The 27,269-nt window shown below is 44.5% G+C and overlaps 1 protein-coding gene across 3 annotated transcripts in view; it reads right to left on the reverse strand.

Annotated features, from left to right (window-relative positions):
* Positions 1–792: 792 nt before the first annotated feature.
* The window catches only part of FKTN (fukutin), a 57,872-nt gene continuing 31,395 nt past the window's right edge, over positions 793–27,269 (reverse strand). The window contains exons 1-3 of one of the 3 annotated variants that reach the window (XM_033009260.2): positions 12,314–14,102; positions 5,827–5,927; positions 793–4,181 (exon numbers count right to left, since the gene is read on the reverse strand). In XM_033009260.2, coding sequence (XP_032865151.1) covers positions 3,824–4,171 — 348 coding nt within the window. In that variant the 5' untranslated portion in view covers positions 4,172–4,181; positions 5,827–5,927; positions 12,314–14,102 and the 3' untranslated portion in view covers positions 793–3,823. Of the gene's footprint in view, positions 4,182–5,826; positions 5,928–12,313; positions 14,103–27,269 lie in introns of those variants that run through there. The other 2 variants (XM_033009259.2, XM_033009257.2) reach the window with 2 other exon arrangements.

Here is a 27,269-nt window from a genome sequence, read left to right on the forward strand (position 1 = left end):
TCCTCACAAGTCCCACTGCTCGTCACCACGTCCCTTCTTAAATACGTTATCGCAGAGGCGCCGCCGATTGGCTCAATCTCCCAAACAGAAGTGGAGTTGACTTGGAGCTGAGGGAGCTTCGAGAAGCTTCTCACAGGGGGCCGCCCCTATAGCCCCCTCCCCTGCCACCAAAAAACTCCACCACTCACTCAACCCAGGACAGGTGGCATTGCCTTACTTATTATAAATACATATTTTGAACCTCACTCTTGCTGATTTCATGACTTTTATATATAATCTCTTGAGACAGTACCTTTCTCAGACACATATTGTGCAGAAACCCCTCTCTTGTTGTATCATAGAGCAGTGTCAGAGCTGTGACACATCCAATTAAGCATGAAACTGAAACTGGCCCTGTGTCCCAGCAACTTCCCATCTTTTCCTCATAACTTCTACATCTGTCATCCTAGTGCTTCCTCTCCCTCTCCCATCCTCAAATTCAATTGGGGATTAGGTTGTTCCCACCAGATGTTAGCCAGAAAGAGCAGCTTTACACCCTAAGATCCCCCTCAACTTTAGATTAATTTTTATATCTAAACCTGGACTGCAGTCCAGATCTGTAGGTTGTGCCTATCTGAATATCTCCACATAATGATAGACTCAAATCAGAGTCCAAATTAATACTTCAAGGTGAGTTCTGCTTTTTAAAATGGAATTGGTTAAAATCTTTTGAAGTGTCAATATTTGCAAGACAAATACAATAGTGTTGCACAAAGAAATTTTATTTATCTGTCTTTTCAAGAACTAGTCAAAATCTTCTTAGCATGTAGAGTGAAATACAATTCAACCAAAAAGTGTAAGAAATCATAACTAACAAAGAATTCCTGTCATTCTTCACCTTCTGATGATGTTGTTTCTAACATCAAGACTCCTCTGTAAATGCTGAAAAGTAGAACGATACTTTACTGGCATCCTCTACCAAGTGGTATGCAAATATAAAATTAAATTTTAGATAATTTTAAAAAGACAAAGATTTGTTTATTAAATAATTTATTTGGAATATATTAGATGTTAAATAACATCATATAGCACAAAATGTGATCAGTTACACTGTATTTGTCCATGATCATACAGATAAGAAATCCACAAAATGTGAAGAAGAAACATGATCCCCTCAAAAAAATTCTTTGGTAGACAGACCTAGTGAAACACATGCTGAACATGAGCGTAGGGAGCTCCTAAATGGAAAGCAGAGCAAAAAGATAGTTGACAAGAACCAAAGCAGTAACAAGGAGGGAAGCCTTTTAAGATAGAAAATATAACAAGCATGATAAGTTACAAAATTGCCAGGTTTTCTTTCCCCTTCCCTGGACAATAAATCTGCTCACAAGATGTTTTGGCTTGCCTTGGTGATATGTGTTTCCCAGGATTGCAAGTGGCTGATAGACCAAACAGCACCACCACACCTTGCCCACAAGTGCTCTGATTTACTTGGACTAGTTTATCCTTCTGTAACTCCCATCAAGACAACAGAAAGCTAGGAGGAGGACTTGGCTGATTACGTTTTGAGGTGCTGTGCAGAAGAGGCTGTGACTGCGTTCAGTAACATTAAAGTGGGCAGGGGCAGTGAGAAAGCAGTACTGATTTCACAAACCACGCAAAAGACTCTCAGTGTGTTTCCACTCAGCAGCTCTCCAGTGCAGTCCTCAGCTCTGAGAGCTCAGAAATGCAGGGATAAGCAAACTGAAGATTAGCAGTGTTTAGAAACAAAATTAAATCACCATGAACTCTTTTGGGTTTGTTTTTGTTTTTTTTTCTTTTGGTCAAAATCCATCCACTGGCACATCTGTACCTTATAACACCAGCCCTGGATAAGGTTAGCTGTGTTCCTGTCAGACCCTGGTCTTTGTCAGTGCACAGGACAGCCCAATACACGCTTAGCAGGAACCAGCCCTGAATTCTTTGGTGCACCTGGTGGTTGGTGAGGCTTTGAAAGTCAGCTCAGCTTTGGCTGCCAAATCCACTCATGCAGAAGGCCTGCATGTGTTACATGTGCAAAGCCTACCTCTGCTTCCTGAGAGCAACTCATTGTCACATAAACAAATAGAAACAGCCCAGGTACATGCCTTGGCACATGAGAGCTCCATTTCTTTACCCGTGGTGAATAGCTGTCTTTTCTAAGCATTGACACGTACCTTGATCCACAATGAAATCAAAAGGACCTGTGTCAGCGGGAGCAGAATCTGATCAGGAAGCAGTTCTACTTAAACCTGATGTCATTTTTTTTCTGTTGCTTTATGCAGCTTTAGAACTTGCATGAGCAGTGCAGACCTTTACTGGCACAAGTTATAATTCAATCAAGAAATTAAATTGATTTGTGGGCAACAACCCACAATAGTCACTTTTATGAGAACTCTTTTCATTCTGCTTATCATCTAAACACCTAAAGCATGGTGGTTGGTGTTCCCCACAGAGAACCCAGTGAATCAAGGGGAGGACATTTACACCAATTTCTTTGTCCTTGCTCCATCAGCCCATTTGAGATAGTGTCCAGATGGAGGAACCTCAACTACACCAAGTGGAAGTGGGGAGTTTAAAAGCAGTCAGCTGGGTATGGAGGCAGCTTGCCCCTAATCTTGTCCATGGTCTTGGTATCCTGTCTGGGGCAGACATCAATCCAATTTCATGTAGCGGAGCATCAGGGCACCAAGGTCTTACAGATGACAGCAAGCATGTGTGCAGCTTGGCTCTGCTTCCCATGGCAGCAAAAGCAGGGCTGGTTCAAGATCTTGATGCCCAGTACCCCTGGCACACAGCCCTGTGCCAAAGAGGCACCACAGTGCACCAGTGGTGCATGCCCAGCACCTTCTACCACGTTTAGATATGCTCCAACTTCTTCTGTGCACTGGCATGGGAAGGGACACTGATCACTGGTGTTTCCATGAAGGTTTTCACAGTGCACCATTGAAGACTTTCTCCTGGGATCTCCCTCCCAAAACAGGACCTCCCCCATTGCTACAGCCGTTGAAGAACAAAGATGTTTAGCCACCAACCTGTTTCATGGGATTTTAAGGCAGCTGGATTGTACCTGACCACCTTCCTTCACATGCACACTGTCACTGCTACAAAGGTTCACTCTGCCTATTGTAACCACTGAAACTCATCTATGACTATGTCTTCTTTTATTTGAAAGCATTTTTGCTTTAACTTAATGTTTAATTTTGTATAGTAGCATTTTGATCTGATACTAGGGATCCCTCCAGTATGATGGAGAAAGGTGTAGTCAGGTTCAAGTGCTAGGACTTATATTTTCAAGAAAAAGAATCAAGCTGGAAAAAAGATTCACAGGCTCAAGTCACTCTTGCAATTAGTCCCTGGAACAACTGACAGAGGACTGTGGCAAATATCACATCTCCCAAAATCTTTCACTACTGAGGCCAGATGCCTGTCTTGGACAAATTTTGAGGTGCACTCATCATTCTTGAACTCAGTAGTGTTTCATTGAAATAGCATGGGAGAGTAATCTCTTTCCCTGCCAGAAACACTGGATGAATTTCTGTGGCCTGATTTATGAAGGAGACCAGGATAGAAGGCCTTTCTGTCTTGGACTCTGCTGTGATGGCAGCGAGCCGTTCCCAGTTCCCAGGGGCTGCAAGTTCTTTGTCTGGTCTTCCAGGTTCTTGGCTGACCAAGGATTTCCTTTCCTATTAAGTAGAAATGTATATCATATAAAACAGTAATAAATATAAATAAATATTCACAATGCACAGAGGAACAACCCACAGATTCTGGAAAAAGAGAGAGACTATCCAACTAACACCAAGACTGGATGGTTCATTGTCTACTAGGGAGATGATGTCTCTGACCAACGCTCTACTATATTGCTGCTCATACCAGGAGAGGAGACACCACAGTTTTCAATAAGTGCCAGCTCCTCCATGCTTTGCAAGCATGGGGCTTGCTGGAAGAACCCCAGGATGCTGCCCCGTGCTGTTGTCTGCTGGAGACCTGGCTCTCCCAGGACCTTGACGAGGAAGTTGATGTATCTCATAGCTAACCGGAGTGTCTCATTCTTGCTCAGTTTTTTGTCTGGAGGATGGGTGGGAATGAGTTTCCTCAGCTTGGCAAAGGCACTGTTGACATTTTGCTGCCTCCATCGCTCCCTGGTGTTGGTGAAGATATTTCTTGTCATTCTCAAGGTGCTGCAAAGCAAAGGAGATGATCAGTGAATGCTAGGTATCCCTGGCTTTCACGCAGGCTGCTGCTCTGGGGGCACTGTAACCTCTGGACTATCAGCAAGCACACAGTAGTAGTGCTAGGCTTTTCTAATTTTTGCCATCTGTGGCTGATGCCCTTGTCCTGCATGTACTGTACAGATTCAGCCTAATCCCTTATGTCATGTCCCCGTTTGCAGCCATGATGATAAGCATTGCAGCTGCAACCAGACATCGGATTCCAGTAAGGACTTCACAAAGGAGTAAATGGAGTTTAATTTCCCCATACACCTGTTTGGCGGTGCTATGACCCCAGCTTCGCCAGGCTCCTGACAGTTCTCCTGCAGCAGAACTCCCAATAGCCAATTCATTAGTCATCCCACCAGGCTGTGTGAGGGCCAACCGGGAACTTATTATGGGCAAAGGCAGGCAGCCCCAGGGCAGAACACATCATGCTTTCCCAGTCCCCGTTCACATCTTCTTTGGGGCTGCCCCCAGCTGGCCCAAGCTCGGTGACTTGTGGCTGGATCTAAGCCAGGTGGACCTTCCTCATGGGCCTTCAGTGAGTAGACAACCGATACTACAGACACATGTGATTATGATTATTTCAGGAAACTTCTCCAGGGACTTAACAGTGTGGTTTCCTGCCTAGCCCACACTGACTGCTCACTGCTGGTGGTAGAGACTCTTAAGTCTGATCCATTCAGGCTTCTGCTTTATCCCCTGAGAGCTGCCAAGACTAGCCACAAGTGCCATGAGTGCAGGCTGCAGAGAGAAAGTGCAATTCTGTGGTTCCTACAAAACATGCAGACATCCCAGACAAAATGTCTACATATGTGTTACCTGTTCACCCTGCCTCACAGAGCTAAGCAGCAAAGGGAACCCAGTGCCCAGAGCAGACCTGTCAGAATGCTGTGCAGGATGTGCACAGTGATTTTAAATGCCATTTACCAGAAAGGTTGTCAAAAGCTCTTGGGATTGCCCCGACCCTGCTCCCACCACCATTGGAAAGAGTCTTCCCTTCTCTCCACAGCCCCACAGAAGATACTCACTTCTCCATTTCTGAAGCTGCTTGTTATGCCAATGGCACACAGACAATTGGAGCAGGGAAAAACTATCTGCAGCCAAGAGACTAAAGGACAAATGTTTCCACTTACCCTCTTATGTATGTGAAAACCTCAGCTTTTTATATTCATTGGCTAAGCCACCTTATAGCAGTCCACAGGGAACTGGGCAGCCAGAGGGATAGCACCCTTCAACCCCAGAAAGAGGAAACTTTGGGGTGACAGCCCAGCTATGATCCTGTGTCCATGTGAAGCAGCCTCATACTGTGCAAGACACTCACGGCTCACCAAAGTATCTGGTAATAGAGTGGGTGAATAAAGAAATCCCCTTGTGCTTTGGAGGTTAATTGGGGTGCCCTGGCAGGGAGACAAGACATGCATAGCAGCTGGGGAAGTTCCCTCCCAGTTCCTTCAAGGTCCAGTCCAGCACTGATTACAAATCACTAGGGAAACACGGTTACAGCATCATAAATTATGTCAGAGACGCGTTCAGAGACCTCGGTCAGAAATGCAGCTAGTACAGATACGCCCATGTGTGCTATATACAGCTGCACTCATGCTGCTCATACCTTGCAGGCTCCTCTCAGCTGTAGCCGTTACAGAGCTAACACATTTCTATTTTGGTAGAAGTCTGAAATTACTGTTGTAAAGGCTCGGTTGTCTACTCGGCCTGTAGGGGATGAGAAAGTTGTCTCATCAAAATGTCCTTGCTTCATGAGAGGCTTATTTAAAAAAACAAACACTCATACTTCAGGTTGTTGAGAGTTTTTCTTATATTTTGTAGACCAACATTGAGACCCATCACTTGACCCATATGGGGATTATATTGCTCCGTTTTTTTTTATTATTCCCCTACTCCATGTATTACTTTTGGTTTGTACTATGGGAACAAATCTGCTTGGTACTTTGCACCTACCTGTAGCAACTAGCATGTGGTTTTTTGGCAAGAACACTGCCACATGAGTGATACAGATTTTAAACACTGACTTCCAGTGCTCCTCTGTACTGTGGCATGTTGTCTCCCCAAGGCAAAACTTTTGCCCTTATAGTTTTATTCTTTATTTTAGAATCCATTTCACATGGATCCAATCAGATGCTTGGATCCATGTGCCACCTGCTTCTCTCTCTCTCTTCTATTTTTAGTGTTCGACAAATTTATGCATATACAAAAACAGGGGTTTTTTATAACATAGGGAATATTTTTTATAGCATTTTTATAACATTGAGGAAGTTATTTGGGCTTCCTTGTTTCTTCTAATGGGTCAGGTAGATTGTATTTTGCAAGGCCTTTCAGTCCGTGCACTGTAATTCTGGTAAGTGGGTCTAGGTTTGCTGGATGTCTGTTTACACCTCAGTTACAAATACTAAGAGAGGGACTGCTCCTTCTCTTTCTGCTGCTGCAGACAGTCTCCAGTGCAGCATTCGAGGAAAGCAGGTTAGCATCCAGCCCTGGCACTGTGAACATATCATCTTGCCCTGTTAGAAGTATTGTTGGTGGAAAAATAACCCCAGCCTACTCCTTCACACCACACCTTCCTTCTCTCTCTTCTCTTGCCTTTGGAAAGGACAATACCGTGTTTGTGGTCACAAGCCTTGGCAGCAAACAGATGTCTGTATGAGACCAGCTTTTGCTTTACACTTCAAAAACATGTGTTTGTATTTCTGACGTTTATTCAAGATCAGCAAACAGTTCCTTCCCTCTCCCAGTGTCTCCTCTTGTGCTGATAGCTCTACCCAGAGCCTCATTTCAGGTGCAATCCACTTCTGTACACCTCTCCACCTTAAATTCCTCTCTCCTTTTTCCCTTTACTGGTGCGGGTTTCCTGTTGTGCTCAGAGTTTCAGCTAGAAACAAGAGACAAACAAGCCTGGTACAATCCTGCAGTAATTATAATGTTTCAGCACAGCTCCTTTTCTCATATCATCACCTACACATACCTTGAGTTCTTTGTAACCACAGCACCTTGCGGATAAAATTCAGCCAGTTTACTGACAAGGGATCTGATTTGCATTCCTTCTGTCTCACTCCCTTCCTCCTCTTCCCTCCTGCTCTTCAACCCCCCCACCAAGCTTGGCTTTCGATATGATATTACTTGCAGCTTCAAGTCTTTTCTAATGTTGCACATCTGAGCAGTGTATTCTTTAGTTTTCTCTGGTGGACTGTATAAAATATGTATTGTCTAGTGGCTGCGTGCAGCTTGTATCCGGCTGATCCATTTTAAACCTGTGCAGAAATCATCCATTTGTACATATCATGAACAGATAAATTGCATTAACCTGCAAGCCTCTACTCTGTGCTTTCTGGTCACCTTCCCTAACCACAGGTTTACAGCCCCATATTTAGCTGACAATAAAGAAACACAGGAAGACAGCAACTTAAATTCAAGAGGATCAATTCTGCTCTCAGGAATGTAAATCTGGAAAGTCACGCCATTTTCAACAGAGCAATTACTTTCAAGGGCAAAATGTTGCCACTGAGGACAGGATTTAACTCAGATCAAGACACATCTAGAAGTACTAAGTAAGTGCAGTTTCATGAGCTAAGATCCACATCTGCAGTGTGTAAGAATTGTGCAAAGAAATAACCCCAGTCCACCAGTGAATCTGCTTCAACAGCCAGAAGAAGAAAAAACAAAACACCACCACTCACCAGATAACTGAAGCTCTTTCCACTCCCCTGCCTACCCCTTTGAAAAATATAAAAATAGGGAGAAAAAAATACTGGCTGTGGTTAATGCAGCCGCAAGTGTCACCAGACAAAGGACTAAACAATAGAAAAGATGAAGATTTCTCCCCCAGTAGCAGCATTTCTTACAGCCTCTCTATGCAAAAGCTATTCAACCAATGCAGGCAGCCGCAGAAGAGCAGCTTAAGCACAAAGCACCATCTCTGCTAGGACATTCCCCAGCAAATGGCCCCCAAGCCGGTGGTTAATGTCTGAGAGCTGGCAGGGGACTCACCAGGAGCCCAGCACTCAGTCATAATTAGCAGGTTGCTATTAAATAAAGATCTTGGATGAGAAAGTTCCTCCCTCAAGTTATACCTTTGACCTCGGTGAAGTTAAATCTGTGTTAAAACTGGCCACTGGAGACCTACTCCTGCAAATCTTAATCAGAGAGCAGACGCCTGCTGCCAACAAGAATCAGAGTGCTTCTAGTAAGCCTGCAGTGCCACACCATTACTCCACGGGGGAAACCCAGTGCCTGGTAAAATTGCTTATTTAACACATTGCATTGGATTTTATGAAGTCCTCTCAGCCCTCAAGTAAATGGCAACAGAAGAGCAGATGGTGCCTGTTTCCTGTATCAGGCAGGTACTTGTGAGCATGATCTACCACAGGGAGCAAAGATTCCTCACTGCTGTGCTTTGTTCACTTTGCATCAGTGTGATTTGGAGAAGAGAAGCAAGAGGAAGCTCATTGTTTCCCTTTGGTTTCATGTGAGCCTTGGAGCGTGGGACTCAGATCTATGCAGAGGGGAAGATTGAGCATGGATGTCACAGGACATTACACTGCCTATCCATAACGTGTGACTTTTTTTTTTTTTTTTTCCCACCGCTTAGAAGGAACAAGCTCAAACTCTTTGCAGCTACACCATGCCCTGTTTGTTGCATGGTTGCTCAGTGTGTGTGTGTGTGTGAGAGAGAGCAGTTGCCAGCACAGCGTGGCCCAGCCTTGCTCAGCATTGGTAGGTGCTGTGTATGAGTAATGAAAGAGAAGAGCCTCTCTCCGCTCTCACAGGGAGATTCCTAACACCAGCAGTGAACTCCATTTTATGTCAAATAAGATGTGGGAAGAGGAGCTACTTCAGGAGCAAACAAGTGCTCCTTTCACTGCCTCACACCTCTGTTGGGAGTGTTACCTGACAATGATACCACTGTACAAAGTACAACAGAAGAGCAAAAGCTCTATAAAAAGTAGTCAGAGCTGACAGAGTGATTTACCTTTTTTAGAGTCTGTAAGTCTAGAACAAAATGCACATAGTGGAATCTCTGCTTCTGGGAGCCCTCCAGTCTAAGGGCAGCATTTACAGAAACTCTCTCAGCTATGCTGTGCTCTCATTCAACCTTTAGAAAAAGGAAATCACTGGAGTCTTCCAAAGCAACTCTGTAAAAGCCTCAGGCTTATGTCAGCCTTCATGTTTGGGGTTACTAGTCTATATATGATCACAGTTTCAAGAGGCAAGTTTTTCACCTGACCTTGTGTTGCCCCTGGGTTGCTTAGTTTTGTAATCCACTTGCCCTCCTAGAGGGTGCAGACCTTCAGTGGGGGAGAATGCTTGCTGCTTTCTGAGAAATCAGCCTAGTCTGCAGACTTCATAACCTGGACACCCTGGTATCATGTCCCCTGAGACTGCCTCAGGAAAGGTATGTCTACAAAGCAATGGGCTGACACCCAGCAGGCATTTGGGAGAGCACAGAATGCGTGGTTAAGAACTTAGTAATAGTGATGATGAGGTTTACTCAAGGAAAAGTTTAGTCTGCACGTGGGAGAGGTTTTGGGTTCTTTATTCCCCTGTGGCTCCCCTCTTGTCAATTCATTTTATGTTCATTTGCAGTAAATTCAAATTATGACACAGCTCTGTGCAAAACAAAGAACCCACTCATGGGCTGCAACAGCTTTTGCTAAGTGGAGGTCTAGTGTATTGGCATGGATGTGACAGCTTGCAAAGCTGAAAAAGGAACATTCTGCCAGAAGGTTTAGCCTTTATTCACTAAACTCCCACTTATGTTATTTTCTGTTCAAGAAGATCTGAGAGCCTTTCTTGGAAAAGTGCTTCTCTGTCCTCTTGGTCCCTTCTTCAGTAAGGCCTTCTTGCATTACAGTCTGAGCTACAGTTCCAGTGGATTTTATTTAAAAACGGCCTCTGACATTAACTTCCCCAGTACTACATACAGACACTATCCCAGTGCTTCATGGTTGACAGCTTGATGGTCTTCCAGGAGTTCTTCAGGAACTCCTCTTGTCCAGACACTGTGTGCAAAACCCTGTTCCACACAGGTATTTCCTCCCACCTCATTACAGCACTCATTCCTACATGCCTCTTCCTCCACCTACCACTATGAGGCAGTAAGGTAGCTGTTAATAGCAGAAACATGTCCCTTTATTTTAACTTCCATGCCTTGCTTGCATACATAGTAATCCTTACTGAAAACCTGTAAGGAGTGGGGAACAGAGGCTGCATGTCTTACAATTCAGCAAAGACCAGTCCGCAGCCACCCACACTGTTACAGGAGTTGTTGGGAGCAGAGGAGGGAAAATCCAGTGCTGTAAGGGACATTTGCATCAGGGGGAATGTAGGTCTTGTATTATGATTGAATATGACCCCCAGACAATATCTGGTTTTGCATTTTATCCAGGTCTGCTCTGAGGCTGACAGCCAATCTCTCTGCGACTTCAGCAAAAGCAAGATTGAAAGCTTTACAGCATCCTGATAGTGGCATGTAGTGCCCTGCCATCCTACCAAACACAAGTGAAAACCACTCTACTGACCACCATGGCATCACCCCAGGAATTAATTGAGTCTGCTGTAAGACTAGAGTTCACCATAAGCATGGAGAAACATCACCACCACAGCAAATTGTAACTTCCAAAAGTGTGATACAAACCACTGCAAGACAAGGACCACAACCCTGTTTTCCCCTAAATGTCATGCTGCTACCCTCTGTGAGGCCACACATGATAGAAAGATCAGCATGAAGATCATCACTGGCTCAACCACACTCTAGTGGGCACCTGCATTTAGACCCCAGACCTCCTACCTGGCATACTGACTGTACGAGCATTTCATTTCTTGGATCAGCTGCTCATATCACAACTACTTTAATGATTTATGTAAACAGTCAGTAAAACCAAATTGCATTTATTTTAGTTGGTTTGGGGGTTTTTTGGGTTTGTTTTTTTTTTTTTTTGTGAAACAATATAGAAAACACATGGTGGGAAGAGGTTCTGAAAATCAAATATTGTCCTACACTGTTATATGGAAGTCAGGAAGGATAGAGACAGCTACTTCAGACAAATGTTTATTTTATTATTTATTAATTTTCTCAGGCAAATACAGCTTTATGCAGAAGGCTACTCCTGGAAATATAAACATGTTATTGATTGTCAGTTTCAAAAGTCATTTTACAAATCTGAGAGTTATTATTATTTACTGGCAGAAATGAAATTAATAAAATTGCTAAGCTTTTCCTCCTAAGTGAACTATTGAATTGAGCAAAATTCAAATGCCTATGCATTTTACACATACATTAGCTCTAAGACAGACAACCAATAAAATAGTGGGAATATTTTTAAATATGTGAGGAATGGTATTTAAAACTTTACATCTTTACCTGTTGACACTGTCATAAGATTTCTACAAAGTCTAGTATATAAACATATCACAAAGTCTAACAAACCCATGATTATCTGTGATTTAAAAATTATTTATTTTAAATACCAAACATCACTGGAGAATTCTGTTAAGTTTTAGTTCTAAACTCAGACAGTCTATGATGCTTTGTGTAATCATTTTACACCAGTGCAATAACTCTGATTTATAGCACTGTGCAGTGGTATAAATGAGTTTGCCTAATGTGTAATTATACAATTATAAGAATATCTAGGAATAGTAGGAAAAGTGATTTTTAAATCACATTAGCTTGCTCCACATTTAAGCATCAACATTTCTTTCATAAGTAGTAAAACCAATCAATAATTTCTCCTGGAACAAGGTCTGATTCACTGAGTCTGTGTGGATACTAAGAATTTGAAAAGTCCAGGCACAAAAATAGGGCAACATAGTTCTCTTAATTAAACACAGCCACCTGTAAATTGCTGTTTCTGTAACTATTCTGTTTGTCAGATCAGGTGCCTTACTCTTTTTGATGACAAGATCCGGAGGTGCCATAATAAGAAATAAAAATCTCGTGGATGGTAAAAAGCTATTGCAGAAATTCCTTCCTTTAAGGATATTCCCTGCTCCAGGAGGAAACTTTGGCATTCCTAAGAAAGTTGCAAGATCAGCTCAAAAGAGGGGAGGCAGTGCAGTAAAGAGAAGAGGCCATTGTCACTTACTTTTCTGGTCACAAATGCTTGTGGCTCTTGAAACCTGGTCAGCGGGCAGACAGCAAAATCAGACGCTCCCTATTTTTCTTTCCTGACTGCTCTGGCAATGCCTGGCCACAGAGATCGCTCTCGCTGGAGTCAGCCTAGAGCTGGTCCTGGCTGCTTCATTTATAGAGTAGCAGGTCCTTTGTCTGGCGCGTGTCACCACTAGTCCTGGCAATCCAGGGAGCTTATTTTGCATCTCCCAGGAGATTTGCTCTATTCTGCTTTTTCTCTTCTCACCACACGCCCTCTGCCCTTTTCGGAGGCTGGTATGAGGTGGTAGCTGAAACCATGTTTGCTAGCCTTAGAGCTACGCTGGCTAGGTCAGGTGCACTTTGCAGGAAAGGATGGAAGCTTCTCATTACAAGAATCTATTTTTTCTCTTTTTTCTTTTCTTCTTTTTTTGGGAGGATGGGTTTTTTAAAATTTATTTAGTCAGCTCTGAGCTTGCAAATGTTTCCAGAGACAGAGTTGCAGTGTTCATTCAAAAGCCAGCTTTAACATGACTCGGTGCTGAGGAACAGGCCAGTGGATCTATTGTATTCCTAAGTGGGAGATTCACTCTCTGCTCTGACAGTACGTGTGGTGAGGTTGTGGGGGTGACTATGTGCAGGCAAATCGATCCTGCACTACCTTTTTTGGTGAAAACTCCCTTTCACTTAGACTCACAGCTAGCCCCTTCTGTAGCCTGGAGGACAACTACAGCTGCTGAAGTCTCAGTGCTGCTCCAAGCCTTGCACTGGCCCTCTGCTTGAATCTGGGTGACACACATCTACCAGCTTGCCCTTCACTTCAGGGTCCACTCAGTGCATTAAGGGTAGGTTTAATTCACGCTTTTACAGCAAGGATGAGCCAGCTCCATATGCCTGTGGCTAGGATGCAGGGTTGGTAAAGCAGAGACTTCTTTCTCCACTGCTGGGGTGGTCCCAAAACTTCCTCTCAGCTGAGGGACAACAGGCAAGCAAGCCAGAATCTGACTGCAAAAAAACCCAAAATTGCAGACTAACACCATTTCCATCACTGGCGCACATGCATGTGTGTCCATGACACGGACTGGTCCATCGAGCCTCACCCTCCCCCTGGGTAACAACTCTCTTCATAGGTGAAACTCTGGAACAGATTTCCCAGAGAGGTGGTAGATGCCCCATCACTGGATCATTCAAGGTCAAGTTGAATGGGGCTCTGAGCAACCTGATCTAGTTGAAGATGTCCATGATCATTGCAGGGGGGTTGGACTAGATGATCTTTGGAGATCCCTTTCACCCCATTCTGTTCCATGATTCTGTGAAAACAGTCAGAAAATTGCCCCAGGCACAAGCCAACAAGGGTATGGCCTTGTTGTAAACATGCATAGCCTTTGGGACCAGTAAGATCTCATCTGCACCTCCATATACTTCTCCACTTGCTGAGGTTTGCTTTGGGTAGACACAAGTGTAAATACAGAGAAGAAGGGCAAGATACCAACTTATGCTCTGGGAATAACAGGATACTAAAGCAGAACAAGAGATGGGGAAGGAGAAGCCCAAACTAATCACCCCACTACAGAAATGGGGCATGAAAACACCTACACCCAGGATAAGGCAGCTTGCAGCACACTCCACCACTTTCCTCTGCCAAGCTCCAAGAAAGCACAGCTGTTAGGCAGACCACCTCACCCAAAACAGGAAGCTGACTAGGTAGGGCTCACCTACTATTTTCTTTCAAAGCACTGCAAATGTTTCAGTTAACAGGATTACTCCCATAAATATTAACAACCCAGCGGTGGAATGATGTGGTTGCTCTCTGGAGAGAACAAGCCCCAGGTCCCCGCTGAGGTGAGTTGTTCCTCTCAGAGCTCAGTTCAGCCCTTTCACATGGTAAATTAACAGCGGCACTACAGCCTGAAAGCTGTGTCAACCGCTTCATTTAGCACAAGTGTTATGTTAACTAAAGGCCCTATTCTGGAGGGGGCTTTGGCCTCACAGAAGCCTAATTTCCATGTAATTTACATTGGAAAGTTGCAGAGTGCCCCTCCTCTCTGTTACTTCCCCCAATCCATTATTTACCCCAAATGTGCCCTGAGATGGTACAGCCAGCTTGCAATGGTAGGGACAGGGGCTTGCCAGTTCAGAAAGGAGACAGAGCTGCAGAGCTGAAGCTCTTTATCTGGAATGGCTTGGATACTTCACTGCCTAGGGCTTTCAAAACCTGGCCAGACAAAACACTATAAAGTATATAGCCAGGAAAGTGTCTGTCCTTGCAGGGAGAGGGGCTGGATGGGCTACTATTCATTCTCACTCATGTGTCCATGCAAGAGAGTTGGATCCTGCCCCTGCTGCTCTCAGATAAGTGCCCTCTCCAGAGATAGGCTCCTGATGAGAAACCTGCCTCACTGAAGAAACATGAGGAGAAAAAAGAACATCCTAGCCCCCTCTCATGTACTTCAGAAAAGCCACCACCGTGTCTGTTTACTGTTTCAGTCACATCTGTTTAGTGTTTCAGTCACATCCCACAGTCTCCTCATCTCCCCCCTGTTGTATGAGGGAATTATTCCTCCTGAACACCTCTGTGGCAGTCCAGCTGAGGGTCTGCAACCCCAGCACCCAGGAGGTCCTCACCTACCCCTTGCTCTCCTGCTCCCCACTGTACACTGCCACCCTGCAGCCCCAACTTCTTTCCTCCTCTGAGAGGCCACCACAACAAAGCTCTCCATCTGCTCCAAGCACAGCGGCACTTTCTCCTGCACTGCTGGGACGTGCCGTGACCCACTGTCAGGCCCTGGGCAGGAGAACCCAAGTGACGAGCTGTCACTGGTGTCAAGTCATTGAGAATGCTGTTGACATGGCATAGGGATGCTGACTTTTCTATCAATTTTAAGGGTCTTTTCCATCCTGTCAAACATGAGGGTCTGCTTCACTGTCTCTTTATTAAGCTTCCTATTGAACTGTAATTTCTTGCCACCAATGAATGACACCAGTCTCATTCAGCTTCCTCTCCATACTTGGCAGTGACATGACATCAGGGGTAATACATTATCAATACATCCTTGTAGTCCTGGGATTACTTTCCCCTACATCAATCCATAGCTGCCAAGATAGTATAGCTCAGGTAGGGGCAAGGAGAGAGGAACAAGAGCAATGAAAGCAATATTGCACCCTGGGCATGCTCTTCCTCACAAAATTTCTGCTGGGATCCATCCTGACAGGTTTTTTTGGAGTCTGGGGCAATTCTTTACCTGCAACAAGTCTTGGTTTTTAGCAGCCACGCATTATCAGTTCCTGAAAAGTCAAGGAGAAACAGAATGTATTTTGTAGCTTGCACTCTGCCTGCAGACTGCAGTTGATACTAGCACGTTTGCTGGTGTAATGGCCACACTTTCCCTCCTCAGGTACTTCTCTCAGAAAGTAGAGTCCCAGTGCCCTTACAGCACTGACAAGGAGAGGAGGCACACTGTGTGTGCAAAGAGGGTAACTAGGGACATACAGCTGTTGTGTCTGCAGATACAGAAACTGCTAGTTTATTGCAGAAGTGTTGTCAGGCCCCTGCTGAAACGCAGATCCACTCTGCCAGGTAGGTACACATTCCTCCTAGCAGAGAGACATTCCTTGGCAAGTTTGATGAAACAAAAGCAAGGAGAGAAAAGCAAATGTAGTCTCAGCCCTCACATGGGTAAGTACTGAAGCTGAAGAGGAGAACAGGTATGGGCCCCCTATGGAGGACACTGCCTTTCTCCATTTCTGCTATCATGTGCAGCGTGTTCTCCCACCAGAGGCAGTGCTGACCTCGCATTCACTGTAACCACTTTCTGAAGAGCCACACTTCAGTCAGCTCATCAGCTTGCCTTGGTACCACAGATGCTGGTAACAGTTAGACCTGGACGAAGCAACAGACTGCCTGCATTGCCAATCGTTCATGCAAGAGCATTTACATGTGTGGCTCTGCAAAGCGGAAGATATGAGAGTTGGCCACTTGGAAGAAGTCAAGAACATGTGGGTGGTTGCAAAGTGTGAACATCCTCAAAACTGGGTTTCTTATGTCCCTTTTTGAAATTCAGCATGCCAGCAGTTAAATTTCAGCCCCTGAAAAAACCTAGAGGAGTAACTCCAGTTATTCTTCTTCCTAAAGGGAAGAAAAGCTGTTCCTGGCATATGAGTGGTATGCAAGCAGGAGAAAAAGGCTTTATTTATCCTGCTGCTTCACAGCTTCCAGGATCAACAGAAGCCTCTCCAAGATAGAGTAATGGTCAGATGGAAAAAACGTTGTTTGTGTTTCACACTGGGCCAGACCTCAAACTCTGTCTTTCTCCAGCAAAAATCTTACTGCAGATAATCACAAAATCAAAGAGAATCCTGTCTAAATACAGGCAGAGATTTCAGAAGATGGGACTGGGTTCAAATTGGGTTTCCCCCTTTGTGAGGTGACCCCTTTCAGTCAGATGAAAGCAGCGCACAGAAAGTGATGGACAGAAGAAGGACAGCAAGAGGCTGAAAACACACGGCCACATTATCACTGTGAGGCCAGAGCCACGCTCTACAGATGGGAGCAGTAAGAAGCAGTTATATACATCTGGGCTCCTGCCCTTTAAAAATCAAAATTTAGAGCAATAGATTTTTAATATAGTGAGCTGGAAGAGGCTGCCTGAGGTTAAGAACAGCAGCTGCATGCAGACTGCTGAAATATTAAACTTCTATCATCTGAAGCTTTTTGTAACATTCTGAATCTCTTGTTAGTATTAACAAAACACTCACATCAGGGGGTGCTTTAAATTCTGGACACACTTTCGGCTTAATTCCAGAAACCAGAAATCTTCTCTTTTTTAATGCTGGAACTTGCCTTGAAGAAAATGTTTAGCCACAGAAGAAAGAGACTGAAAACTTAGTATTTCTCTAAAACTTCTACTGGAAGAGAGAAGAAAAAAAACAGCTCATTTTCCCTTTGGCACAGATGTACCTAGATGTTATGAGTTCTTTGGAAATCACCTAGAATAGAAAAAAACAAGGCAGTCAATTCAGAGAATCATCAGCTGCTATTTTCACTCCATACAGTGCTAAGCTCACCCAGGTTGCATGCAGCAATAAGGCCACAACATAAGCATCACTCAAAGCAGGGATTCAAAGAAATGTGGAATTGAATATAAGAATATCTTCCTGGTCAGATTATAAGCCCTAAAAGGTCTTTGCCATAGATGTATTTGTGCCTTCTACAACAGCCCTTCAACTAATGACAAAAAGTAGGGACCAAGACATTTAATTTCTAGTATGACTTCAAGCAAAACGATCAACCCCCAGCCACGTGTATTCAATGCATTGGGAGCTGCTAGGATTTTGTAGTCTGGAAAGTTGTCTTTCTTATGTACAAGTCTTTGAAACCATGTGCCTTGCTCTTTGAGGTCAGATCTTGCAAGAACAAGGAAATTTGCTCTGAATCTCTCTGGCATCTTTTCTGAGTGCAGGTTGCTTCTTGGGAATGACTGAGGCTGAAATTCTCGAAGGAGAGGTCCCGTATTTGGTGCTTGAGACTGCTCCTCTTGCAAAAGCAGCAGTGCATGTGTATGCAAAGGAAAACTCCAAGAAGCCTTGCCTCTAAGGAGTTAATTATGACTACGCAGTCTGTTTCACATAATAAAACCAGACCTGCCCACTATTCTGGCTCTGAAAGGTAGCCTTCTTCCTTTACTTTTAAAGTTTTGATATCCTATTTTTTCTCAGTTATGAATGTATGCCTGCATTGCTGCCTTGATAATGGAGAGATAGTACAATTCCAAATGTAATTTTCAATTGCTTTGTTTCCATTTTTCAAAATATATCTCTATATTTCAGTTGCTCAGCTGGTATAAACTGATGTACTTTCATCAATAACTATAGAGCAGCACTGATCCACAGCATGCAGAAATCACTCCATTACTCTTTCAATTTACCTGCATTCTGTCATGTGACTGTGATGTACATCCCTTTACTTTCCACTGGCTCTACAAAAGCCAACAGAAGTCGGAGGAAGGAAGGCAAATGTTTGGCAAAATTCCTCAAGGTGAGAACTGTCCAATCTGTCTATCTGACCGCTTGCATTTTCAAAATAATTTTGCAAGGTCAGCCAGAAGTTCTTAATAGTTTGGACCAGGGTGTCCATTCCCCACCCGACCATGAGTATTGTTCCTGCAGAGCTGGTGTCCCAGCCTCTCGCATCACAGGACAGGGAAGCAGCTCCATTAACACCAGTAAAATCCCTCATGTACACGTTAGCATGTTTTCACTCCAAGTGTGTCACCTGAGCTCATGAAACCAAGACATGCCCTGTGATTATCTTGACACATCAAACCATCAGGTTCTGAACACTGTATGTGTAATATTTTTAATAGCCTGTGAGTAGCCCTTCAAACATCTTTGCCTACCCACTGTGAACAAGATGTAGGTATCAGGATATGTGTTCAATGGCGTGGAGGAGAACTGGGGAAGAAATTCTCTTGATCATCAGTGAGTACCAAAAGCCTAGTGGAAAACCCTGTCTGGGGTGGAAAACCTTGTCTCCGGTGTGTTACATCTGCCATAAGAGAGGCAGCCTCATCTTTGTCACAAACAAAAGGAATTTCTTTCAGCCAGAAGTATTATACAGCAAATGCAGGTCAGGTCAGCTTTTTGGATGGCTTTCAGTGGCCACACAAAGAATAAATAAGCTCTCAGCTCCTCTGTTTCAGTTGTAACTGACTTCTCTTGCCTGCCTCAGCTTTCTACTCCAGTTTGTAAAAAGAACACCACCATTCCTACCTGGATGAAAATATGACAGCCTTAGGGACAAAGTAAGTGCCATAAGCCACATTTTGAGTACTGGTGAAACTTGAGTAAGATGCTGTTCTGATTGCCTAGCCTCTCAACAAGTGTTTCAAGAAGAAATAATCCTATATGAAGCCCAGGGCCAGAGGATGTGATTACCTTGTGTGCACTAAACCACAAGTGCAGATTTTACGTGATACAGTGCCTGCACTTCTAGGCTTTGCAGACACAGGTTCAATGGGCATTTTTGATAATCTGTCCCTTTATTCATTTTGGTTACTGTGTTCAGTGACTAAATCCAGACTGCTGACAGCACCTCTCAACTCAAACCTTGTTTGGGATGCTGGGTTTTACGCTATGAATGAACAAACTTGTAACACATCATGAATGCAAAGGAAAGGGGAGAAAGTCACTTTTCTCCAAGGAGGTCAGAGACAATCTTTCAGCGTACCAAAAGTAACATCCCGGAGCAAAGCACTGGCCTCCAGGAATGCATCAGCACTGCCCTTCTCAACCCAATACTGAGACACCATTAATACACAGGTAGTGCCCACTCCTGACCTTTGATTTGTTGGTGTCTGCCGCTGCTTTGCCAAGCAGGAATGCCCGTCTGTACAGAAACAAAGCCCTGCTCCGCTGCTCCTTGTCTTGGCACTCTCTGCCCAACCCTTTCAGCAGTGCTGCCTTTTTGCAGTTTAAATGTTTCTTTTTAGAGTGCCTTTTATTTCCAGCTTGGAGAGCAGGGGGATGAGAGATGAGATAGGGATGCTGAAGTAGTGATTTACATAATCTGATTAACAGAGGATTATCCAATGGCTGCTGAACAGCCTTAGTGTGCTTGAGCTAAAAACCTTACTATTCATTGCTCTCACCACCCTGCAGGACAGCTGCACCTGCAGCACCAGCTAATTCTCTCCTGGGGACTTCAAGGAAGGAGAAAAGCAGAGGCATATTTTTATTATTATCTGGGGGAGGGTTGAGGAGCTGCAGCTTCTTGTGTGCAATCCCTAATTGATCTGTCTGCATTAGTCTTCAGGAAGCTGAAACGAAAGCTGAGCCAGTTGGCATTATCAGGAACAACCATCACCTTTGAAAAGGGCCAGCTTGTATGGCTCTTCCCAGTTTCCCTGTGGCTAGTTCAGTGGGCCCCATCCAGACCTGCCACGGAAAGAAGCTGTACAGAAGGGTCCTGCACATGCAAGAACCAAAAGAACCATTTCCCCTGTGCTCACCAGTACCCTGCTCAGCTGGAAGCAAACCAGACCCAACCATTTCTCTAACACCACCAGAGAGCTTCTCAGGCGGTTGCCCGCACCTCTCTTCCCACTCCAGGAACGATGTCGTGACGTAGGGATGAGTATGCTCAGGGCTTGTGAAGCCTCACACCCAGCATATTATCTTTTTATTGTTCACAAGCTGCCATATGGTCCAGTTATCCAGGGACATGGCTGAGATGACAGCTGTGGGAAGGGCAGCAGGACCCACTGCAGCAACCCAGCTGTATGCTTGTGGAGAAGGAATAAGCCTGCAAAACAGCTCTCCCACAAACACAGTCCAAGACCTCCCATATAGGAGAGCAGCTAACTCTCCTGTAGCAACTCAGCAGAGAGGCTAAAAAAACCTGACGAGAAGATGAACGCCATAGCTCCTTGGACATATTACAAAATTCAGCAGCACATAAGTGCATCAACCGTGGTTAAGTCAAGCTGTCCCAGAAGGAGGGGGAGATGGATGAATTTCACGTCCTGGCAAGGCAAGAAGAGTTCAGCTGCTGGTTTCAACAGAACCTGGTGTGCACTCCAAATGTCCACCCATGACAAAGGGGTGAAACTCTAAACTGAGAAACATGTTAAGTGTATAATGGAAAGAACTGGTTTTATTCTCCTAATCTACACAGACCTGTAAATTAGGAGAAAAAAAAATAATAATAATAATAATTTACACAGACCTGTAAATCAGGAGAAATAGCAGGTAGCATGAGCTGGACCCTCCCACACACATTCACATCAAAGCCAGGGAAAGAGGAATAATTCGGACATTTTTCCATTGTACAGTGGGGCATCTGTAAGGCTAGGCAACTATAAGTGGATTTTGAGCCTTCCAAGGAAACAAAACCTGGACTTTCTAGAAAAAGAGACACAAATTTAATCCTCCAGTAGAAATGCTGCAATATAATCACCTAAGACCAATTGTGAGTCTTTGTTTCCAGGAGCACACTCCATCCTCAGAGCTAGGTCTGGAGATGCTGGTGTTGCTTTACATATTCACTTATGACTGCTGTATTTGTCTGGGGGTCTCTGAAGACCCAAATGACAGCTGACATTCACAGATACCACCTAAACAGATTTGCAGTGCAATGTGTCTTTCTTACTCCTACCAACAGCAGTGTGAATACATAATGCTGCATAGTGGTCTAGTTAAATAAGGTGATTGCAGAGTATCATGAAGTCTTCCTGCCCACTTGTTTACCCAATTTCTCCTTCTCTTCTGAAGCAAAAAGGGGAAACCATTTCTGACTTCGGGGGGAAAAGCACAAGAACAAAAGCTGAGAAACAGCCACCAGATGAGATTTTGTGTGTGCTGGCAGCACATATACAGTAATCACCACTGAGCGTTTTTTTTTTGAGGAGCTGCAGCAGAGAGAGCTGCCCTTTCACTGTATGTTGCACAGAGACCAGGACTCAAACCTTAGTGCTTCTTGGAAACAATAACTCCTCCCAGCTGCTGGCTGATGCGATTTGGTTTGCAAAATGTGCAAAGCTGGACAGCAATTGCATCTGTGCAATTGTAGCCTGTTGTCCAAGATGCCCAGTGTACTCTATGGTAGCAAAATCTCCATGCTCCACAGTAGAGGTATCACCAAGGTATTTCCATGCTTTTGCGTAATTCGTATTCCTGGATTTAGGATTTAGCAATTACCCAGGATCAATACAAAGGGATAAACTGCATCCTGGGGTACAAAAGCTCTCCTGCTTTGAGGAAGTTCATCTCTGTTGTTAAACTAATCCTTCACACTGGCATCTGCCCAGATGCCAAGAGGAATGAGGAGCTGACAGGACCTCCACTAGCTTTTCTCTGTGGCGCATGCTGTGTGAAACCTGTTTCCTACAGACCCTTATTTCTCTGTACAACTGTAGCTTAGTGAGTTCCCCTTGCACCAAATGCTGAATGCAGACCCTTGCCTCTTGAGCAGAAAAACATTTAAAAGTAAAAAAGGCAAAATAGATATGAGAGAACTTGCATATGTTTATGGATAAAAGTCAGGCCCCTTCTTCACTAGGTCATGTCACTTTAATACAGGCCTGTTCAGTACTTTGGAATTAAAGAGCTAGGACCTGGTGCAGATCATCTGGTGTTGCCTGGTGTTCCAGAAAGGGAGAACGGCACCACAGATCACAGACACACAGAGACAACAGCAGCATCTGTTTGCTCCACCGTGTGTTCCCAGATATGAACTTTTTTGTATATTCCCCAGAGCTCAGCATCCAGAACAATCAAACTTCCCCACAGCTGCTATTATTTTTTTTCCATGCTTCTGTTCCTGGAAAAGGCAGTAGAGCTATTTAGCTGCCATCTGTTCACCAGGCACACAAACCTGACCCACAGGAGGTATATGAAATACATATGCAGTATGAACAGAATGAAGAAAAGCCTTCTCCTGAGCAGTGGGCACATTTCTCATCATAAATCTTCAACTTACAAATAGCAGCAGCTTCTTTCTAGCACACAGCAGGCAAAGATATTGAGAAAAAACATGCCAAGGAAACATATTCAGATGGCAGGGGCCAGGTCCACTGACAATGGTTAGAGGCAGGGATGTCTAGGTGTGTGTGAGGAGATCATGCAATCTCTAGCATTACAAGTTGGCTTAAACATATACTGTTCTTCTCAGAAAGGTGCAACAAACTAGGGACTTCTTTTTTCCTTTTCCAGCCCTACTCCTGTGCCCCTCTCAGCCAACTCAGGCTCCCTGCGCAGCTGAACAACTGTTTCAAAACACAGGACAGCTCAGCTCTGAAGCCACTGCGTTATTTATGAGTTTGAAAATCAAAGCTGTTCAGTTCACTGCCAGTAAATGGCAATGATTGGAAGGAGGAGGGGTAGGCTTCTGTGCAGCTCTTCATTCTCTATTCATTGTGAAAAGGGGATCACTCCAGCTAACTGGCCCGTGGAGATAAGGATTTCAGACAATCTGCATTAGTCTGATAAGCCAGGTTTTCATTTCATAAAGATTATTTGTTAAGAACCTCAGTAAAATAAAATGCAGTCGGAAGGCTTATCAGCACAACCATTTCTACTCACACACCTCTGCCTGCCCCTACTGACATTATTTTCCCCCTATAAATAAAGCTCCCTGATTGTGTTCCAGCTCTCTGGGATGGAGCACAGACTGAGGATGAGAAGCAGTGGGGGAAGTCTGGGGAGGACAAGGAATAATAGCCTGAAACCTCCCCGCTGAGAGTGGTCATGGTTAGAGCCATGGTCCTGAGCTGCACTATGTGGGAGGACAGCAATGCTCACCTGGTGGGTGGTTTGAATTTGCCCCTTCTGGTGTAAACCAGAGCAGGTAGGCTGGCATCAGCAGCCTTCCTTCTTTGTACCAGCTAAGGATCAGATCAGGAAGGAGGAGTTCATTCATGTTTCCCTCTGATTCATGTTTCCCCCTTTCCTCACATATTAAAAAAATGTCCACTAACATGCAAAGTACTAGGGACTCCCAAACCCCAGGCAGTCTTCTCTCTTCCCTCTACAAACCGGCCTTAGTCAGGCATTTTGCTGTAAAGCAGCCTTGCTGAATAATGGAAAATAATTAGAACCGCCCCCAGTGCTCCCTCTTTCCCTTTTTTCTTCTCAGCACCTTCAGCATTAGCAGGGTATGTACCAGACCCAAGACTCTTCTGTACAGAAGGTACTGCCTTTCCAGGAGGTAGATGGCCATTTCTGCACAGACAAGACCCTGGGCTTTATTCAAGTCTCATACAGAAATTCAGATTAAGTCCCTCTCCAGTCCAACCTGGATGGAGAGACCCACAGGAAAGGCAGCCACACAAATACAAACTATTAACAACACAAGCTCTTATACATTTTGACAGACAGAGCAATTGTGAAGTCACTTAACATGTGTAATCTGTTGATTCCAGCTGCCATTGCTGCACATGCTTTTATTAGGACTTGCTGGCAGAAAGACCTTAGCAAGACAGAAAGTACTCTGGTAGGGCTTAGCATTTTGCCTTACTGCTTGCTAACATCATGGAGTAAAGTCACCAATTAGTATTATGAGCAGGTACAACTCTGTCTTACTCAGACCTTTTCTTTAAGGACTCCAACCCTCTGCATGAGCACCAGTGACCACGAACAAAAGTTGCATTAGCCCCATTTCAAACACAGGTTCCTCCATTTCAGGGCCATCTTTAAGTGAAATCCAGGCTTGTTCGACCCCAGTGACAAAGCCTTGTATCTCTTCAGTGCAAGTGCTTCTGACACCCCATATTTCAAGAAGTGAAATGGGAGATGTGGCAGTCTGGTCACCACTCTGGACAACATCAGAAGCATCCAGCTCCAGGTTTCAACCAGCTTCATGTCAGTCTGCCAGATATTAATAAGGACTGGTTAATAATCAGAGTGCCTTGTAAGTGATACTGAAGAGGACTTGGAAGATGAGGCAGCAGAAACAAGAACAGGTAATGTTATTTTCTGGGACCTTCCTTGGCATGCTCACAGGAGATATTGTGGACCATGACTCCTAGGTCAGAACAGCTCTGCTGTACAACAGGGAAAGGCAGGCCTGAGGAGGACTGAGAGGCAGCAGATTGATTGGGTGACTTCATTAGCTGCTCTTAATAAAGTGGCCGTAAAAGACCAGTAATGAAGATGCTAAAAATGGTCTCAGCACATTGTCCCTTAGCAAAAGTTTGATCTCAGTAGGAAAAAACAGGTACTTTTTCTGAACAAAAAAATTGAATGCATTGTAGAGGCATTGTAAACCCAAGTAAGTTGCTACAGCAAAGAGCCATGGGGTGCTAAAAGCATCAGCTGTGTAGGTGAGTCACCACAAGTGGCTACAGACAGCACATGCCAAGGTCTCTGATGGAGGTGGGCCCCACACTCCCTCACTAGTGATGCTCCTGTGTTCACAGGTATGTTACATGTCTTTATTAGACTCACAGTTCAAAATGCCAACACCAGAGAACACTGCAACGTCACCTCCAACCAAAAGCTAAAAGCCCTATTGACATCCTTTTTCCTGCCTGTGCTAACACTATGAGTCACAGAAATGTGCCTTTTCTTTCCAAATGTGGAGCAGGATGCCATATCCTTTGACAGTAGGGAGGTAGAAGCTACATTACACTGCTGCAGAAGTCAGCCCCTGGGATTGAGAAAGCATGCACCAAGAAAAATTACTCCTTTTCTTCCAAATAATGCACCAGAACCCACTGCATCCCCTTACCTGAAGGGATATGGGAGTATAATCTCTACTGGTATAATTCTTCCTTTGTGGACCAGAATGTGAGTTCAGATTGCAGGTGTGTTCTCAGTTTACTCACTTTCCCGCTAAAGTGTATCTGCTCTGGAATAAATGCCTGTGTGCCAGTATAACCATAGTCATAGTGGGTGTGCTTGGGAATACTATTGCTTATTTCAAACAGTGTCTTTTCATGCATAGACAAGACCTTGGGATTTCTGTGAATTTCCTCTGTGAATATGGTTAGAAAGGAACATGTAAAAATAAGTTTGCGAGGCCTTCATCTGTATAGATAAAGAAAAATCGTTTCCCCAGGGGATAAAGCACCATGTATTTGGTCAGTCATGGAGTGCACCCTCCTGCATGCCACAAATGTATCTTGGCTTCCCAAAATAAAATAATTAATTAAAAACCCACAGCTCTGGCCTGGCTCCTGTCTTTATCGGCTGTCACCTATTTAATCTTCTCTCCCTTTCCTTGTTTATTCAGAAATCCCTCTCCCAGTGCAGCTGGAAAGGTTGTTACTAACTAGTAACCAAGACTGAATGCTGACAATGTGAGATGATTACAAGCACCCAAAGAGCAAACATGCAGATTTGTCAACAGAAGATGTTCCTGCTACCCCAACGGGCTTCTGTGATACTTCTCTGGACAGTGGTGGTGATAAACAAGGACTAGTGTTGACTCAGGAGGAAAGGCCACAGAGTTCAGCAGTAGCTCTGTGTGGAGGCTGCTATACCCAAGACTTTTGACTTTTCTGAAAGGGGGTGACTGAGCAAAAGGTGCTGTAATTTATTACTTTATATCAAGAAGGGCCAGTTGGTTTATCTTGGTTTTAAAGTGAATAGAAGTAAAATAGAACTGGATGTGCTGGTGAGAAGCAAGGAGACTGAAGCACCACAACTGTTCAAAGTGTGTAATGTTGACACCTCAGGTTTTGAGTCCACTTTGAGAGTCTAAACCAAATTGCAACAAAGTCATCATACATCTTCCTTGAAATGATTTTGGAACAGCATGAAAACCCATGGGACATGCCCTGCCATGTGGGAGTCCCTGCTGGAATTTCAAGTTTGCACATGACACCAAACTGGGAGGACTGTTTGATTCATGCTGCCATCTGGAGGGACCTGAGCAGGCTGGAGAAATGGGCTGACAGGAACCTTATGAAGTTCAGCAAAGGGAAGTACAGAGTCTGGCACCTGGAGAAGAACAACCCCAGCCACCAGCACATGCTGCTGCCTGGCTGGAAAGCACCTTGGCAGAAAAAGACCCAGGGGTCCTGGTGGACACCAAACACCAGTCCCACAAGAAAGTGACCAAGAGCTGCCTGTGACCCGCAGCGGGAAGAAGCAGGGGAGCCCAGAGGGCTGGTAAGCAGTGCTGGGGTGTGGGGAGAGGCTGTGGGACTGTTCTGTAGCCTCCCAGGGAGGCACGAGGTGTTTTCAAATGAACCTTCTTGCCATATGTGCCTGGAGACATCTGCCATAGCCAGGGCAACCTGATGGGGCCCTGGGAAGACACAGATAAAGCCTCAGTGATGGGCATAAAACACCAATGAGAAGCACAAGTCAAAAGATGGGGGAATGGTGGGGACAGTGGCACTGCAGTAACACTGTATATGTGTAAGTGCACCATGGTCGAGGATGGCCTGTTGTGACATTCCTGAGTGATGGACGGTGACATCACTGAGCGATGGGTTCTGATGTCAGCAAGG

Source organism: Tyto alba, unplaced genomic scaffold, assembly GCF_018691265.1.
Source record: "Tyto alba isolate M040663 unplaced genomic scaffold, T.alba_DEE_v4.0 Super-Scaffold_13, whole genome shotgun sequence".
Lineage (NCBI taxonomy): Eukaryota > Metazoa > Chordata > Aves > Strigiformes > Tytonidae > Tyto > Tyto alba.